Genomic DNA, 16,953 nt, shown 5'->3' on the forward strand with positions numbered 1-16,953 from the left:
CGCTGTCTCGCAGCGTCCTGGCGCGCGCGGCCCGGCGCGGCCTGACCGAGAGGCGCCTCCGCCCCACCGCGCTCGGGGCTCCGCTCGCCCGGGGCCGCCCGCCCGCCGCCGCTCCGTGCCCGGGGCCGCCCGCCCGCCGCCATGAAGCTCGTCAGGTGAGCGGGAGGGCGCGGATGGGCATGGATGGAGGTGGATTGCCCGCGCCGGGCGAGCCCGCGCGCTCAGGGCCGCCCCGCGCTCTGCCCCCACCGCGGGCGGGAGCGGGAGCGGCCCGGGATGGGCCCGGCGGGAGCGGCCCGGGATGGGCCCGGCGGGAGCGGCCCGGGATGGGCCCGGCGGGAGCGGCCCGGGATGGGCCCGGCGGGAGCGGCCCGGGATGCGCCGGGCCGGGCCGGGCCGCGCTCCCGCCCCGGGGCCTGCGCGGATCCCTCAGCAAAGCCCCCTGCTCCTGTTTGCAGGAAAGCCCCGGAGTGCGTTGGCATTGCCTTCCCGGGATTGTACCGGTTTTTAAAATGGTTCCTCCTTGGAACAGTAATGGCCGTTTCGCCTGGAAGTAGATGCTGGATGCGGCAGTGTGTCACTCAAGCGTCCCAGCTCCCGGTGGCTGGGCAGGATGTGCAGTGTGTCCTGAATATCCCAGCAGAATCCCTGAGCGCCGCCTTTGGGAGCTCGGGACGCGGAGCCGCGGGGCGCTGCCTGTCCAACCCCTACGGCTTTTATGTGGAAGCCAGCGGGTTTGGTTTTTTAAAAATGCATCTTTAATTCCCAGGTTTCTGATGAAGCTGAGCCATGAGACTGTGACCATTGAGCTGAAGAATGGGACGCAGGTGCATGGAACGATCACAGGTACGGGAGGATGGCAGGATGCAGCAAAATGCTCCCCGGAGCCTTTCGACGGACCACTGGCAGTCGCGGATTGAATGAGATTCTTGTCCCGTGCTCCCTCTTGCGGGGACCGGCACAGGGAAATACGGGAGATGGGCTTTGTAATCCATAGCTTTGTGTGCAAGCGCGAGGTGTGTTGGTGTTGCAAAAGCGTCTGGATATTGTCGGGAATTGCCGGGAACAGTGGGGAGCTGTGACCAGCCAGCTCTCCTTAGGCAGCCTTGGGAATTTCAGTGGGTCGCGGATTGTCTTTGATGTGTAGTAGTGGGTGAGTCCATCCGTGGTCAGAGATTTGTTTTAAGGTTCTGCTGGGAGCTGTGAATTCGCTGTAGCACTGGGAGCCCCTGAGCCCAGCTGCAGCTTTGTCTGGAAGGAAGCATTCCAAACCTGGCTCGGTAGTCTCTTACAATTTTAGTTGCACAGTCACAGAGTCACAAAATGGTTTGGACTGGAAGACACAGTAAAGATGATCCAGTTCTACCCCCTGCCATGCACAGGGACAGCTTCCAGTAGACCAGGTTGCTCAAAGCCCCATCCAGCCTGGCCTGGAACACTGCCCGGGATGGGGCATCCACAGCTTCTCTGGGCAACCTTTTCCAGCTGATGTGGTCTCAGATTGGTTAAATTTTTCATGTAGACTAAAAGATCAAGTTAATTATTTCTGTTGAGCACGTTTTTTGTCAAGGCAAGTCTAGATGGAAATGCGTATTTGCATGCGTTTGGTTGTGTGAGAGGTGGGTTTGAAAAGGCAGAGCTGGCTGTGGGATGCAGGGCACGGAGGAATCCTGGCCAGGAGAATCTGCTCCCCTGCTGCTGCCAGAGGTCTGTCCTGTGGGTTTGTGGGGTTCCTGATTAGCAGGTGCTGCTTTGTGTCACTGAGCTGAAGGCTGCAGGGAATTCTGCAGGGTTCATTACGTGGCCCTCACATACTAAAACACATGCAAGCCATTCTGTTTGCTTTAGTAACCTCAGTGAGGGACGTTGCTCTGAGGGTGTTCCTGTGAGCTATCAGGTAGGATGTAGGTGGGGCACGGTGTGTTTAATGAGGCAAACCCTCCCGGCTGAGCTGAGGAAGCTGCTGCATCTCCCTAAATTCTCCTGCAGGCGGCTTTCAGAAGCCCTTCTGCCCAGGCACTCTTGATAAAAAAAATACACACCTCTTGTTAAGTTTGGATTTTATTCCGGGGGATTGCTGAGATGATTTTTTGGCCAGCAGCAGTCTGTGGGGATTTGGCAGAGTCAGAGCTGGCATTGTTTTGCAGCCAGGCCCATCAGCTTTGATTAAGAGCTGAGGGAGCCACCTTGGAGCCCGATTGCAGCACGCTCTGCTGAACCCAGCCAGGTGGGAGCAAACCCTGCTGGGCTCCTCACCCCGCTGCTCTTTCAGGCTTAATTGTGGAGCAAAGCCTCTCTCATTTTCTGGTAAGAGTCTGAAAAACATTGCACAATGTCCTCTTCCTCCAGCTCCAGGGCAGGAGCAGGGATGAAGGGGCAGGTTTTGTGTAATGCCCCTCACACCAGCCAAGGGACTGGTCAGGTGGAGCTGTGTAAAAGCCTTGTAAAAGGGAGGGGGAGAGGACAGAAAAATAAAATCACTGTCATTTTGATCTTCATAGCTGGAGATCAGATCCCACCTAAAGCTCTGGATATGCAAAATAAAAACTTTGGGTTTTTTTAATTGCTCCTCATGGCTGTTACACAGTACATGGATCCAGCTGAGATGTTTTTTCCAGTTTGGAATGATGCATAACACAGCATAGTGTGCACAGTGCTGATTCCATACAATTCTTCTGTACTGGCTGTTCTCAGAGTTTGTAACCACAGTGGTTGTTCCTTGCAGTGGGGTATTTTATGTACTTTCACAGAGAATTCACTCTGGTGTTGAATGTATTTTATCAGAAGATAAATGTTGCTTTTGTGGTTGGATTTGCCTAAGGTTTACAGGAAAAGGAAATTACCCAGGTTATTCTTTCTCCTCCAAGGGTTGTTTTACTTCTTTTTAAAGGACTAAAGATTAGTATTAGCCTTCTGTAATGAGCAGTAGTTTATTTGTTGTTCAGAGGAGTTATTTTAACCATTTACAAAGCAGCTGTTGCCAGGACCTGGATAAAGATCTGTAACCATGAGGAGCTAAAGGCCTCTCATGGTAACTGGCATGATTCAAGAGAGAAAAGAGATGTAGTTTCATTCTGTGACAGGCTGCAGTAATTCATGAGTGGTAGAAGGAGGTGTTGATGAACAGGGTAAGTCTCATTTCATGTGTGTACTTTTAAAAAGGCAAGAAGAGACCTTATCCCTGAAAGAGGCTTGTGTTGTTTCAGGAGTGGATGTCAGTATGAACACGCATCTGAAAGCAGTGAAAATGACCCTGAAGAACAGAGAGCCCGTGCAGCTGGAGACGCTGAGCATTCGAGGGAACAACATCCGCTACTTCATTCTGCCAGACAGTTTGCCTCTGGATACTTTGCTAGTGGATGTTGAACCAAAAGTCAAATCCAAGAAAAGAGAAGCAGGTGAGTTTGTGCTTTCCTAGTCTGTATTTGTTCTGCCTTTGTGTGCATTTTAGTGCTGTGACTCTGAAGGTGTCTGATTTGAGTTTGTCAACATCTGCATTTGGCATGGAATTCCTTTGTCACTGATGGTGTGACAAAGTCTGCACTGGCACAGTCTGCCTTGCCCACCTCCTTGGCATCTGCAGAGCTTCATTCGCATGAGGTTGTGTTACAGCTTTTCATGCATCTATTCTTAAAAATGTAAATGTTTATCAGCTTGAATAACCTGAGTCTTACAGTTGGCACACAAAGAGATTTCCATTTCCTCTTCTCCAGGTGTCTGTGTTTTCTCAGTTTGTACAGGGAGCTTCACACAGATAACAAGTGCAGGACCGTATCTGAAATGGTGTTAAATGGTTCACTGAAATTTGGTGGGGGATAAAAATTGTATCTATGGACTTGAGAGACCTGAGAACCTGAGGGAATTGAGGCTGTATCTCCAGCTTTGGTTCCCAATAGTGTTCCAGTCTCAGCTCTTCTGCTCTCGCTGGAAATATTTTTTCAAAGTGCTGCTGAATAAAAATCCTTTTTCTTAGAAGCCTGACAGTACAGACTGTAACTCAAGTTGAATCCACACTACCGAAGATGAGTCTCTAGTAAATCCCAGGAAATCGGCAGCAGTATATATTTTCCCCAGCAGTTGATCTGTGTGTTTTAAAAACAGTGAGCTGTAAGTGAAAGCTAATTGTGCTCTAAAGTCATGTCGTACCATTTCTCCTGTAATTAGTGTTGAAGTGTGTGGGCGTGCAGGGTGTTCTGCATGGGTGAAGAACCTCAGCTGTGCAGCGCTGAGTGTGAGCGCTGCAGCTGCTGCCTTGATAGGGAATAAGGATGAAGCTCCCAGAGGGGCTTTGCTCCTCTCAGGTTCATTAAAAACAATCTGACCACACAGAGGAATGAGTGTGGTTGCATTGCTTTCTTGCTGAACCTCGCGTCGTGGTGTGAACGAGAGCATCCCTACCTGGTGTCAGCTTTGGGGAAAGCTGCCCTGATACTCCAGTTACCTCCATTTGATGCTCCCTGGGTCCCCAGTGTGCAGAAGCACTCTCAGACCAAAGCTGTGCTGTGCTTTGCCTTAATCCATAAATGCCTTTGGGCTTCAGAAGGGTAAGACCCTTGATTCTGTCCTTAGCAAATGTCAGGAAAGGGCAGGACAAGGGCTGGGGCGTGTGTGCCACACTGCCTTGGGTCCGAGCATGCTGGCACTTGGTGAGCACAGCTACCTGCTGATGCTGCCATCCTCCAGCTGGGGTGTTGCTTCCAAGGATTCTACAGGGTCACTGTATTACCAGCAATACAGTGACACCTTGCTTAAGTCAGATTTGTCCTGTGTCTCTGCTCCTTCTGTCTTGGAATTTCTAACCTGCATCCCAGAGTTACTGTCACAGCCTGCTCCTTGAGTGCGGGTGCCAGCAGGTGTCTCTTAGAGAGCCACCAACTTCCACAGAGTTTTCAGTATCTTTTTGAGCCCTGCACTCACAGATGTGTTTGAAATGAAGCAATCATCTGAAGTTTGCAGAGTGTCCTTGCAGTCTGGTGAGTCACATTTCTTTGGGATAGAAAGATGCAAAGGCACATTGTCACCTTATGGATCATATGACAGTCAGGAGTTGTTTGTGGCCTGCACTGTCCTATGTTCTGTCTTGCCTTTAAAATTAAATAGCAGTAATTAAAACTGGGAGCACACAGTCAAGACCTTTGCATTAGAATCACATCTGCAATTGGCAGAGGCATCACTGAGACCAGTAGGAGCTGTTGGATGCTGGGATCATTTCAAAATGCTGACCTTCCACATGGTGCCTGAGACAAGGATGTCAAAATTTGTGTTTCTCTCTAAAAAATTAGACTATATATATATATATATATATATATATATAAAAGAAAGGAATGCTGGTTTCCTGTCAGAGTACCCAGTCATTTGGGAGCAGCCAACTATTTTATGCCCATGTTTTCTGCAGTGAAGCCAAGGACAGATAGTATGTGGAAGTTGGATACTGGTAGAACTAACACAAAAGATGAAAATATTGCCTGAAACTTACTGAGCATTAACAGCCTTAATACCTAATGTAATGTCTTATCACAGGGAAGCAGTGTGGTGGTTATGCTCAATACAGAATGTTTTAATCAAAAAGAGAGTATTCCTCTGTCTCATTTTATTTTCTCTTTTTCTTTTACCTGCCAAGTTGCTGGAAGAGGCCGTGGAAGAGGCCGTGGCAGAGGCCGAGGTCGTGGAAGAGGAAGAGGAGGCCCAAGACGATAACTTCTCATTATATTCTGGGCAATTTCTGGGCAATTCTGGGCAACTACCATATTCTAGTCAATTTCAGGTTTATTTTGTACAGGTCTTGTTTATGGTATCGGTTTTTAATAAACTGAAATGTGAAAAGGTGTCTTTCCTTTGTTAGCAAAGCCTGGGGAGGGAGGCAGGTGTGTCCTGTTTCTAGGGCTGTTGCAGACTACCCCGATCTTGGTTGTCACTGTCGAGATTTTGCCCACCCTTGGGGGCTGTACAGTTCCTCTTGCTTTTTGTGCCCCAGAATGCGAGACTTGTGTTGTGCTTTAACAGTGTTAAATTAATTAATCCCTCTTTTCTAAGGCACTTGCCATCTTCTAATGGTTCCATAGTTAAGACACTGTATTAAGAACCCCTGTCCTGTGAGCATCTCTAGTACTGTTCTTCAGAGCAACCTTTTCTAAAGTTCATAGATATAATTTTAATGGTTTTTATTACATGAAGCTTGCAATTTAAACATGTTGCTTTCTTTATAAAACATTTACATACATGGGAAATTAACCAGGTCCACGGAACTGCTGGATTGTTACATCTGATGATTAAAGAATACCTGGATATGACCTTTGTCAAAGCTAATTGTATGGCATACTGTTGTTTGGGTGGGGCTCGTAAAGCAGCTTTATCACAGATCTCTTCTAGTGTACTTAAAGTACATCACTAGAAAATACAAAGTACAGCACAGTTGCATGCTGGAATTGGAAGCTTACTTCTGGAGGTGGCAGAACTTGTGCAGCTCACACATATGTGTGCATATATATATAGATATATACATATATAAATATATATATTCACTGCTTTGCTGGACACAAGTATAAAAGAAGCAGTGTTGGCCACATTTTCCCCCAGTGCCATCCTGCTGATTACTCCCACGTAGGAAAGCAATTGTCACATTCTCACTGCCAGACTTCCAAGAGTTTCACCTGTTTATGAAGTACATGTCATTTCAAACAATGAGTATGCTTGAGTGTCTTGAATGGTTTGTGGGCATTTGCTGGTAAATTGGTGCAGGAACATGCTTGGTTATTCATGTTTCCACACAGGCAGTGCTACAACAGTGGAGAAGAATCACCTAATATGTAATGGGCTGATGTGCTGGTTAATTTGTGCTAGCTGGCATTTTGTGAGCTGCTCTTCTTCTCACCTCTTACAGAGGCCGCTTTAAAGCTTCATCTTGTTACAGAAGAGCTTTTTTTCCCCAAACCATTGTGGAACCTCCCAAGAGCACTTTTTGGTCAATATAGCACCCACCATTCTCAACTCTATAAGTAGCTGCTACAAATAATGGTTGCTGCTGTCTTCCAGAAGTGCCCAGTCACTGGTGATGGGGGTAAGGTCCTCCCAAATCCAGCTGTCAGCTTTCATGCAACAGTTGAAACTCGTTCCCTCTTCATTCTCTTCCTTATAAAAGTCATTAGTGCTCCCAGGGGTATGCACATGGTGGATGAGGCCACCAGCAGCCCGATCACGGCCAGGGCATAGCCTGGGTAATCCTTGGTCACCAGCTGCCCCTGCAGGGGAGAAAAGCAGTGTTGGGTCTGTGAGATCTGTCCCAGAGTCGGGCCAGGAGCAAAGCTGTGTGTATGGATCTAAGCAGGACCTCTGAGAAGCATTTCCAGTCTGTAGCAGCCCACAGCTGCCCTCGGTGTTCTCTGCCCAACCACACACACTGAAAACTGACAAGAACAGAGCTGCTGACAACAGGAGTGGGGGAAACTTCTGCAAGTTTTGGTAAAGAGCAAATTTTGGCTTGATTTGTGTTTCTTAATGAGGTGGCTGGGCCCTGACCTCTGTCAGGGCTCTGTTCCTTTCCTGGAGCCTGTGGGCTCATGCTGACACCCAGTCAACAGGCCAGGCCTGCCTGGAGTCCTAAATTGGCCATGACATGAAAACAATTACGAGCTTTGTTCCTGCATGATGGAAACATTTCCACAAAATGTTACAAAACCAGTGATTACTTATCCATTAGTAATTGCTCTGTGATCAAAGCACAATCCAGTATTTGGAAAGTGTTCTGGGCATGAAGAAAAATGTATATGGAAATTATGAAAACTATTTATTCCAGCAGCTTAAAGTACCACTAATTTTGTTCAAAGTAAGTACACTTTAAAAGTAGAGGGTTTTAAGTGTGTTTTTAAAGATGATATTTGGGTCTTCAATATGAATGGAAATTCTATGAAGCGTTGATTAAGAATCATAGAGGGAAATTAGTTGATTTTACAGAATCATTGCATCACCACCAAGTCAAGTTTTCCCTGGTTTTCCTTTTCACAAAATTAAAGGATGGCCCTGACTCCAGCTCCTCACTCCCAGAAGGCCATTTCATGGAACAGTGTAGTTAGGAAAGAAGCTTGTATTATGGCAGGAACTAAGGAAGGTTTAAAACAGAAAAAAAGCCCAAACCCAAAACTCTTTTACCTGTGTGGCATCCCATGCTTGGTATTGCAATGTTCCTGTGAGGATATAGTCGGTGAGGTAAAAAATAAATAGGCTTATAATAAGCAGTGGACTAACAAAAGCCCACATAATTTTCCAATACCAGTTTGGCTTGCTTCCCATCATGGTGTAAAGGTCTTTCTCAAATCTGTTCAAAAGAAAACCAAACATTTTTGTGAAGAAAACCAAACGTGTATTTTTGAGACTGGTTACAGATACTCTATGAATACGTTGTTCTGAGTTACTTCAAAAACCACCTACAGAACGAAGTATGTCAGATGAGAAAGGGGAGTACAGTTGTCCACAAATGAGCAGAGAATTGCTGTCTGAAAAGCTGGCTCACAGAGTCACCGTGAGGAGGAAATCAACCAAGACAGTGAGGCTTCCAAGAGAATCCCAAACTGCAGAGAGTAGCTAGAAATAGGTACAGCGAGAGAGTCCTGCCTGAAGCATAAGCTCAGGCTGTTACTGGTGTCAGCTGACAGGAGAAGGAATGATGCTGAAGTACTGTGGAGAAAACAGCTGGGTTGGTGTAGCTGAGTGTTCTCAGTGCTGTTATCTGACTGTCTTTGAGGAACACTGACACTGGGAATGGTACCTAAAATCTCACAGGAGACCTGGATCTGACTCAGAGGCTTTGAACTCATCAGAGAGGAAATACCCACATATGTGCCTGGACACCCTCTGTGCTGGCAGACTAACAAAGAAATGCTGAAGCCTTTCATTTCAGCTATTTTCAAACGCATTTGCTGTTCAAAACTTCAGATTCCAGAGCTCCCTTTTACCCACAAGGATTGACTTGGGAGACAAACAATGTGCGACAAGGCCCCAGAGGGGGTCTGCAGGGCAGGGGAGACCCTTGCCCTTGGTGATCCTATAGCACAGGAGAAACATTTTTCCCAAGGCAGTACTTTTATTCCTGGCCCGTGGCTGCTCCCCCAGCTGTCACACTATGAAGGAAGCAGGGCTCCAGCTTTTACCTCCTTATCCCATAGATGTAACACACAGCGATGGTTTCCACCAGCACGATGAGCAGCAGCGAGAGGGTGGCTGCGTAGTCATTGAAGATGTCAAACCAGTAATTTCCAGCCTCCATGGTGAAGATCAGGCCAATTATACAATTCATGAAACACACAACACCTGTGTGGATAAAACATGGATCCTGCCATTACACCTGGAAGTTTGTGTAGGGAAAATGTCACACTTCTTGTGACTGACAAGCTGGTGGGATTTCTGCTGAGCAGCTCTCTCTGAGGAGAAGGATTTTCTTTTCCCCTGTGGAAAAGACCTGCCCCTTTGCATGTGTGACTGTCATTAAACTGCTGCTCCTCAGACCTGCACAGTCACAGCACATCACCCCAGACATGGCCAAGACAGTCAAGTCTTAGCTACAGCCTTGTCACACATGCATGCAGCATCTGCCGCTGGGCATCCAGCTGAAACAAGTTTTAAGGTAGGATAACTGACTTCCATGCCCAGACAGGAGCACATATTTCTTTTGACCAATGGATGAGGTGGTTCATAGGTGGGATACTGGTGATGTGACTGAACAGCTACTTGCTGCAACTATACTGCCATTTGTACCCTCCCTTTGAGCTTCACCAGTCAGGAGACACGAGTCTGAAGGAGCTGGGGTGTGTTGGGAAGCCTGGAAATACACAGCCACGACTGCCCTGGTGCTTTGGGAGCTCCCAAGGGAAAGGGCTGCACAGGATGGGCAGGATTTCACAAGGGCAGGCACACCCTTCCAGCAGCATGTTTGCTATTCCCTGCTCCACCCGAGGGCAGAGAGTGGAGTGGCACTTCACTCAACAGCAGGGGACACCACAGCTTCTGCACACACACACACCCCTGTGCTCGCCGTGTGGCCTGGCTGCAGCCTGGCAGGTGCTTACCCGAGATCACCTCCTTGGGAAAGCGGGAGGCAATGACCCTGCTGTCGGTCAGCGGTGTGAGGATGGCAGCCGTGTTCCCCAGCATGCTGCCAATGCCCAGCATCAGCAGCATGAAGAAGTAGAGCACCGAGTACAGCTGGGGCACCTCCATGTTTTTGATTGCTTCCGAATAGACTATAAATGCCAGTCCCGTCCCCTGGACAGCCTGATGGAGACAAGGGGACAAAACTGAGTTGCAGGCAACTCCTCAGCTCAATAAAGGACATGAGACAAAAGAGAGTGACTCTGTGTCTTGACAATGTACACCTGAGGTGTGGCTTTGCACAGCAGAGGTTGATGAGATCTTCACTGGTTTATCCCAACTGCATGGACACTGGATGCTAATGACCCAAGCGAGCCCCTGCCCCATCCTGAGGTGTAGAAATGACCCCCAGCCCTGGCCAGGCAGCTCCTGGGCTCACATGGAGTGCCTGGGCTCAGTGGGAGCAAAGGAGACACCACAAAGTGGCAACTCACCGTGTCTAGCTCAGCCTCCAAGCTGCAGTTTTTAATCTGTGGTGCTAATTGGGCATATTCCTGTGGGTAAGTGGCCATGAGGTAATCTTTCATCTCATTGAGGTTGTCTGCTGTTAAAGAGCCTTCCTCCAGGTCAAAAGCATTCAGCAGCAGCAGGATCACCCTGGGAAGGATTACAGGAATTTAATGGCTTTGAGGCCCAGGGCACCTCATCCCTTTTCCCCATCAGCCCCATGGGGATGCTTTGCTGCTCCCAAGGCTTCAGTGTCCCTGGATGAGAGCAGCACTTCCAGCACAGTGTCGGGACATGGCAAACTTGTGCTCTTTTGTGCCTTGGAGGGAGCAGCTCCTGTGCCCACACTGCTGCTCCCAGGCAGCTATCTTGGGTGCTGGCCAGTGCTGGCTGGCGTCTCTTCCCCTTTGCCCTGCGGTCTCACGTCCACACCCCACCAACTTTGAAGTCTTTTGTCAACAAGCGAGGACTAGCAGCTTGGTTTCCTCTCTGATCAACAGATGGATTGAAAGCTCTAAAAATATGAGTAGATGTGTAACTGCCATGGGCCCTGTGCCAGGGACTGCACGCAAGCTTGCAGCTACAGGACACAATCCTGCAGGCTGCTGGGCACTTGCGTGGCATCACAGCCAAGGAAGCTGAACTCGTGGAACTTAAGGACTTAGCCTTAAAAAAGAGGATCTGAACATCACTGCATTTATTAATTAGCTCTCCCACACTCCCTGGAGCATGGGCCATGACAAGAACACAGGGGAAAGTGCCTCTGTGACTTGCCCAGGCAAACTCACCCTCTTGACCAGGCCTGTGCCTGCAAGCAGCACCCAGGTGTCAAAAGGCAAAGAGCTCTGACCCTTTATCTCAGGCTTCATCGCTTTGAATAGCTCCTTTAGCTTTATTAGAGCAGTATCAGCTCTGCTCTTGGAGCAGTGCTGGCAGGGCTGCGTGCTGTTATTTATTTACTTTCCCCTTCACGTGCCCCAGAACAGCAGCGGAAAACCAGTGCACCAGCGGGCTCTTACTTGTTGATACAGCTCTCATAGTTAAAGGTCGCCTTGAAGCCGTAGATGGAGAAAGTGACAATGCTGGCAAATACGGAGGTGGTGCTGTTGATGAGGGACACGATGATGGCGTGTCTCTGGCAGTTGTTGGAGGGCTCGTTGTAGCTGGCAAAGGCGATGAGGCTGCCGAAGCCAAGGCCCAGCGAGAAGAAGATCTGCGTGGCAGCGCTGATCCAGGTCTTGGGGTTGGACAGCTGCTCCAGCTGCAAAGGCCAGACGAGAGAGCCAGACCATGAGGTTCCTCTAAGTGCCCAGCCCTGCCCCTTGCAGCCTGCAGGGATGGGCCCTCTGTGCATTCATTACGGGTCAGGGGTGTTTTTGGGCAGGGTTACTGCTCTGACTGAAAGCAGTAGGTTATGCTAATGGGAAGGTCTTTTTCTGCAGGAAAAAGCAAGCAGCTTATGGGCACCATGGCATCTCCAGCCATTCCCAGCTGAGGTTTCCAGCTGCCAGACCTATGTTACTGCAGCAAAAATTCAGTATAAAAAAAAAGGAAGACCAAGACCTTTTAAAAACTTATGTGCCCGGTAACCGATAATGTTTCCTGAAAAATTCAATACAGTTTTTCTGTACCTTTGGTGTGAACATGTAGATGAGACCATTCACAGCTCCATGAAGTGTTAATCCTCTGATGAGGTATATGATGAGAACACAGTATGGCAAAGAGGCTGTCACATAGACGACCTGGGGAAAGAAGGTAAAGACCTTGGTTTAAAGAATATGTAAAACAAAGCTAATCTGCTATGTCAGTCTCACTTTACATAAATAATTTCCATTAATGTGTTTGTTATCCTGTATTAGCCTTTAAAGAAATATTATCAGACAAATCTAATTTTAGATTTACATTTTAGGGAAACAAGTTTTTAATAATCCTGAAGACCTGCACTACTACTCCAAGTGTCTTCTCTTAGAATGGAAATCAAACAAAAATCTAAAATATTTGCAGCAGTTGCAAACTGGGTTCTACACCATTTGGTGGCATAACACCAGTTCACAACCATCCATCAAAAACTCATTAGGCAAAGGTGATCATCACATGATCATCACCATCATGTTTGCTCTACAAGGAAGACAAGTAGAGCTTATAAAAGGTCAAAATCAAACTTGAATTTAATCAAATTGTATCAAAATTTAATTGAATCAGTTGCAGCAAGTTTAAGAGGTTATTCCTAGTTTACAGTCTCTTGGCTTTCTGTATTCAGCTAAGACGATTTGGGGATTACAGCCCTCAGCTTGCTGCTTAATACAGGCTCAGCCAGGACATTGGGGTTTTTCTCCCCACTTCCTCATAACTTCTGCTGTGAATAAAAAGCAAGGAAAAAATGTCCAGTAGATGTCTTGTTTTTCTTGCAAAGACCAAGGAACAGATGCCTCCTGACACAGCTCTGCTGGGACAGATGGCTTTCCTCACAGCCAGCAGCCTGACAACTGCCCATGAGAGAGAGCTGGCTGTGTTTAAAGGGCTTCCCTGGATTATTTTTTCAGTATCATTCAACGTTTTGATTGATCCTGCTTCAGCTGCGACTCGGCAGGGCGGCAGAGCCCGGTGCTGCGGGGGGATGCCGTGGTCCCAAGGGGCAGCAGCCATTCCTCGGCGCTCCCGGCCGGGCTCACCTTGCCGGTGGAGGCGGTGCCGCGGAGGATGCAGAGGTAAACCACGAGCCAGGCCAGCGTCAGGCACAGCGCCTGCTCCCACTGCACGCTGCCGCTGGCCTCCAGCGACGGCGAGATGTTCAGCGTCTGCCGGTACCAGAAGTACTGCGTGGAGGATGTCTTCTCGCACTCCTCCTCGTAGCCCGTGCGGTTGCTGTTGATGGGGCAGGTGGCCCATGGCAGGGGGTCCTGGGGGAAGGGCCATGGAGTGAGTGCGGCTGCCGGCATGGCAGGGAGAGCCGAGGTGCCGCTGGGGAACAGGAGGGCGATGGCAAGGGCGGCTTTCTGCCCGGGCTTGCTTCTCTCTGCATGGTGCTGCCGGGGCTGGGGATGACCCTCTCCCCTGGGGATGAACTCTTTTCACAATCTCCCTTGGCCCCAAGAACTGATGCTTTCTGATCCGCTTCCCTGGGATGACCCTTTCTGAAACCCCTACCCAAGGACAGAGCAGCTCTGTCCCTCTTCCTTGGGGATGACCAGACTGATTCTCTCCCCAAGGACTGAGCCTCTTTAACCCTCCTCCCTGGACATGACAAAGTCCAAGCCTCTGCTGTGGGACCAAACCCCTCCCTGACATCAGACAGGCCCATCCCAGGATGCAGGACACCCTGGCACTGAGGCACATGTGACCAAGGCATCATAAGCCTGGCCTTGACCTGAACTGCAGGGTGAGGAGAAGACAACAGCCAATGTCTCTGGAAGGACCACGGAGGAGGACATCACTGCCTGACTTTTCCCTCAAGCAAAGCCCAGGGTTTTTGAAGCTTTTGACATCCCTCCACCTCCCCACTCCCAGCTGACAAAGCCATGCAACATCCAGCACCAATGAAAAGCCACAGTGACCCTCCGCAGCCACAGCAGGGCCAAGCTGGGCCACTGGGAGCCCACAGACCTGGAAGGAGTGGAAGAGGTACCAGAAGGCCCAGGCATTTATCACGTTGTAGTACATGGAGAGGAAGAAGGAGACAACAACACTGGCAACTCCTGTGGGTATGGAGGGAGACACTTGGTCAGCAGAAAACCCCAAAATGCCCAGGGCTCCACAGCATCTGTGGAATGCAGGAGCAGCACCTCCATGGCTGACACAGGAGAGGCTTTTTCCCTGCACAGCCATGTGCAAGGGCATGTCCCTGTCACTGTAGTCACTGCCTCCTTCTCCCACCAGGACTATCCTGACCTGGATTTGATACTCTAGGCCATAAGGAATGAATGTTTAACGTATAATTATTTTTTTTTAAGTGTGCTTATGCAAATTAACGATAGCTTGGGTTTTCAGGGTAATTTAATAGCATAAAAATGTAGCTAAGAGTGGACATTGGTAAATGGTAGACTGGAACAGTAGGAATAAAGACACCATTTTATCACTCATGTTGAGCTTATTGGGAAGGTGCTCTTGGGGCCAAAGCCCAATGTAAGCAGCCCCAAGGGCTGGTTTAGCACTGGCCTCCACAACATGATTTTGGCAGTCTGCCTGAGAGCAGGGGAACTCACACCTCTGAATCCAGGCCCAACACAGCAAGCTGGGGTCCAGCCCCAGTGCCCAACAAGGGGCAGGATAAAAGCATGCCATGAGGTGTTTGGCTTTGCTCAGCCTGGTGAGACCCAGTAAAACCTGAGCTCCCACCTGGGTCTTTTCTGAAAGACAAAGCTCTCCAATCTAAAATCACCTACATTCCCTGCATGCTGGAAAATAAAGATGGAAACTGAGACCATACCAACACCGCAGAGGTAGGGACTTATTATTTTCCAGGCGCCGATGCTGCCCTGCCGCATACGCTGCCCCACGGCCAGCTCCAGGTACAGCAGCGGCATCCCCTCGGCAATCAGCATGATGAGGTACGGGATCAGAAAGCCACCTGTGAGAACAAACCCAACAGCCAGCCTTCAGCAGGTCAGCAGCAAGATAAACACCACTTGGCCCTGTTTGTGCTCAAGTCATGCTGTCAGTGTCCCAGGGGCTGGCTGGGTCTGGGTCCTGGTCCTGTCCAGGTACCTGGAGTACTGATGGCACGGCCCAATCCTGAAGGACATCTCACAGAGGTTTCAGGCAACGTCCCAGAGGCTGGTGGGCACTGACTGTCTGGGAATTTTCCGCAGGAACTTGGCAGGGCTGGAATTTCTGCTGTTAAACTGTGTTGGTTGGCACTGCTGTGTGGCAGCCCTGCCCAGATGCATTCGGGCGGTTTGAGCAATGCTGGGGGCTGGGGCTGTTAAAGGGTAACCAACCACCTGCCAAACCTTGTAACCAATAAAGAGACAAAGAGGATGAGGGAAAGATTTACTTCAGTGTGGGGTGTTCTGCTGCACAGCCAAAGTGCTCAAAGAAAAGGTAACAGCAACATCTGTGTCAGAGAGTTTTGAGTTACATATTAAAGTCTGGCCTTGCTTAAAAATAGAAAACAAACAACCAAAAAACCAAACTAAAAAGCTCCCAAATTCCCATGCTGAGCCCACAAACACCAACAAATGAATGAAGGCTTTTCCCCCAGGGCCTTTCCTCCCAGCCTGGGAGTAGACCCTGGAACACAGGCATTGAGTCTCCTGCATGGGGTTGTTCTTCCCTGCTTTCCTGCACATGGAGAGACATAGAGATGCTCCTGTAGAAGAAGAACAGCAGGAATGGAAGGTTGACAGCAAGGAAAGGAAAAGGACCTTCCCGCCTGGCAACCAGGATGTGCTTTGGCTTAAATTTCTGCTGGAAAAAAATAAAATCCTTGTATTTGACCTGGGGCTCACTTCAGAAAGAGCTGCTGACTGAGTCAAAAGCTGGATTTTTGTGAAGGCTTCCCTGCTTCCCTTTTTACAGCAAGCCAAAATATTTACGTAAATATCTCTTATTTAGGATTTAATCTGTGGCATTAACATTCCTTGCAATGGGCTCTGTGCAGCGCTGTGGAGGAACGAACTCCATGCAGCGACTGAGGCAAAGACCTGGAAATAAACACAGAGCAATAATCCGGTTTATTCTGGGAATTAATTTCCCACCTCCCAGCTCTCTTGTTATTAACAACCCCTTTGTTAGTCTGTTAGATAACTTCCTATGCCGCAAGGGAGCTGTCGGAGGTTTAAGAGCTCCCGCAGCCGCCCTGTGCCGGTGGGGTGCGAGCTGCCCCAGCAGCCCCCGAGGGAGCCCTGCCATGTACCGCAGGGGAATCAGCATTAGGCCCTTGCAAAGGTTTTCCACCCTCCCAGCAGCGCGGCCGCGTGTTTGGCATTGACCGTGCCAACTGGCAAGGAGGAGAAATGCTTTCAGGCTTGTTCTACACCCCAGTGTCCCCCCGCAGCTGGGGGTGCCAGTGCTAAGCCCCTGCCCCTTGCTCTGCATCCTGTTTGCACGCAGATCTTGCTCCTAGTGCTGCTCTTCCCAGAGAGGAGAACCGCAAGTCTCCCTCAAGTGACACCGGGCAGCCGACAGACCCGCTCCTGGGCAGCTGTGAATCAGCTCCACTCAATCCCTGCTCATCGGCTCCGGGCGTTGCTGCCTGCACAAACCAGCCCCAGGCCAGATCCCTGTCGCTGTCAAAACGTGCGGAGTGTGCCCTGGCTCTGCCCAAGGCACCGGGCTCGGCCAGTGGCACCCTCGCCCCTGCTCAGGCTTCTGCCTGGTGCCCAGGGGCTTCCCGGCGCAGGGCTGAGCGCTGCTGAGCACCAGCCC

The 16,953-nt window shown here is 49.5% G+C and overlaps 2 protein-coding genes across 8 annotated transcripts in view; one reads left to right on the plus strand and one right to left on the minus strand.

Moving 5' to 3' along the window:
• On the plus strand, nucleotides 1–6,290 carry SNRPD1 (small nuclear ribonucleoprotein D1 polypeptide). The gene is made up of 4 exons (XM_064418031.1): nucleotides 1–155; nucleotides 770–846; nucleotides 3,207–3,398; nucleotides 5,621–6,290. The coding sequence occupies exons 1-4, from the start codon at nucleotides 142–144 to the stop codon at nucleotides 5,695–5,697; spliced, it is 360 nt and encodes a 119-aa protein (XP_064274101.1). The 5' UTR covers nucleotides 1–141; the 3' UTR covers nucleotides 5,698–6,290.
• Nucleotides 5,814–16,953, minus strand: part of SLC6A20 (solute carrier family 6 member 20) — a 20,180-nt gene continuing 9,040 nt past the window's right edge. For 4 of the 7 annotated variants that reach the window (XM_064417854.1, XM_064417843.1, XM_064417832.1 and 1 more), the window contains 11 exons: nucleotides 15,292–15,536; nucleotides 15,014–15,154; nucleotides 14,191–14,282; nucleotides 13,260–13,487; nucleotides 12,219–12,329; nucleotides 11,607–11,848; nucleotides 10,575–10,737; nucleotides 10,059–10,263; nucleotides 9,144–9,303; nucleotides 8,146–8,311; nucleotides 5,814–7,238 (listed from right to left, as the gene is read on the minus strand). In XM_064417854.1, coding sequence (XP_064273924.1) covers nucleotides 7,089–7,238; nucleotides 8,146–8,311; nucleotides 9,144–9,303; nucleotides 10,059–10,263; nucleotides 10,575–10,737; nucleotides 11,607–11,848; nucleotides 12,219–12,329; nucleotides 13,260–13,487; nucleotides 14,191–14,282; nucleotides 15,014–15,128 — 1,632 coding nt within the window. In that variant the 5' untranslated portion in view covers nucleotides 15,129–15,154; nucleotides 15,292–15,536 and the 3' untranslated portion in view covers nucleotides 5,814–7,088. The remainder of the gene's footprint in view (nucleotides 7,239–8,145; nucleotides 8,312–9,143; nucleotides 9,304–10,058; nucleotides 10,264–10,574; nucleotides 10,738–11,606; nucleotides 11,849–12,218; nucleotides 12,330–13,259; nucleotides 13,488–14,190; nucleotides 14,283–15,013; nucleotides 15,155–15,291; nucleotides 15,537–16,953) is intronic. The other 3 variants (XM_064417830.1, XM_064417821.1, XM_064417860.1) reach the window with 1 other exon arrangement.

Source organism: Passer domesticus, chromosome 1 (genome assembly GCF_036417665.1).
Source record: "Passer domesticus isolate bPasDom1 chromosome 1, bPasDom1.hap1, whole genome shotgun sequence".
NCBI classification, from domain to species: domain Eukaryota; kingdom Metazoa; phylum Chordata; class Aves; order Passeriformes; family Passeridae; genus Passer; species Passer domesticus.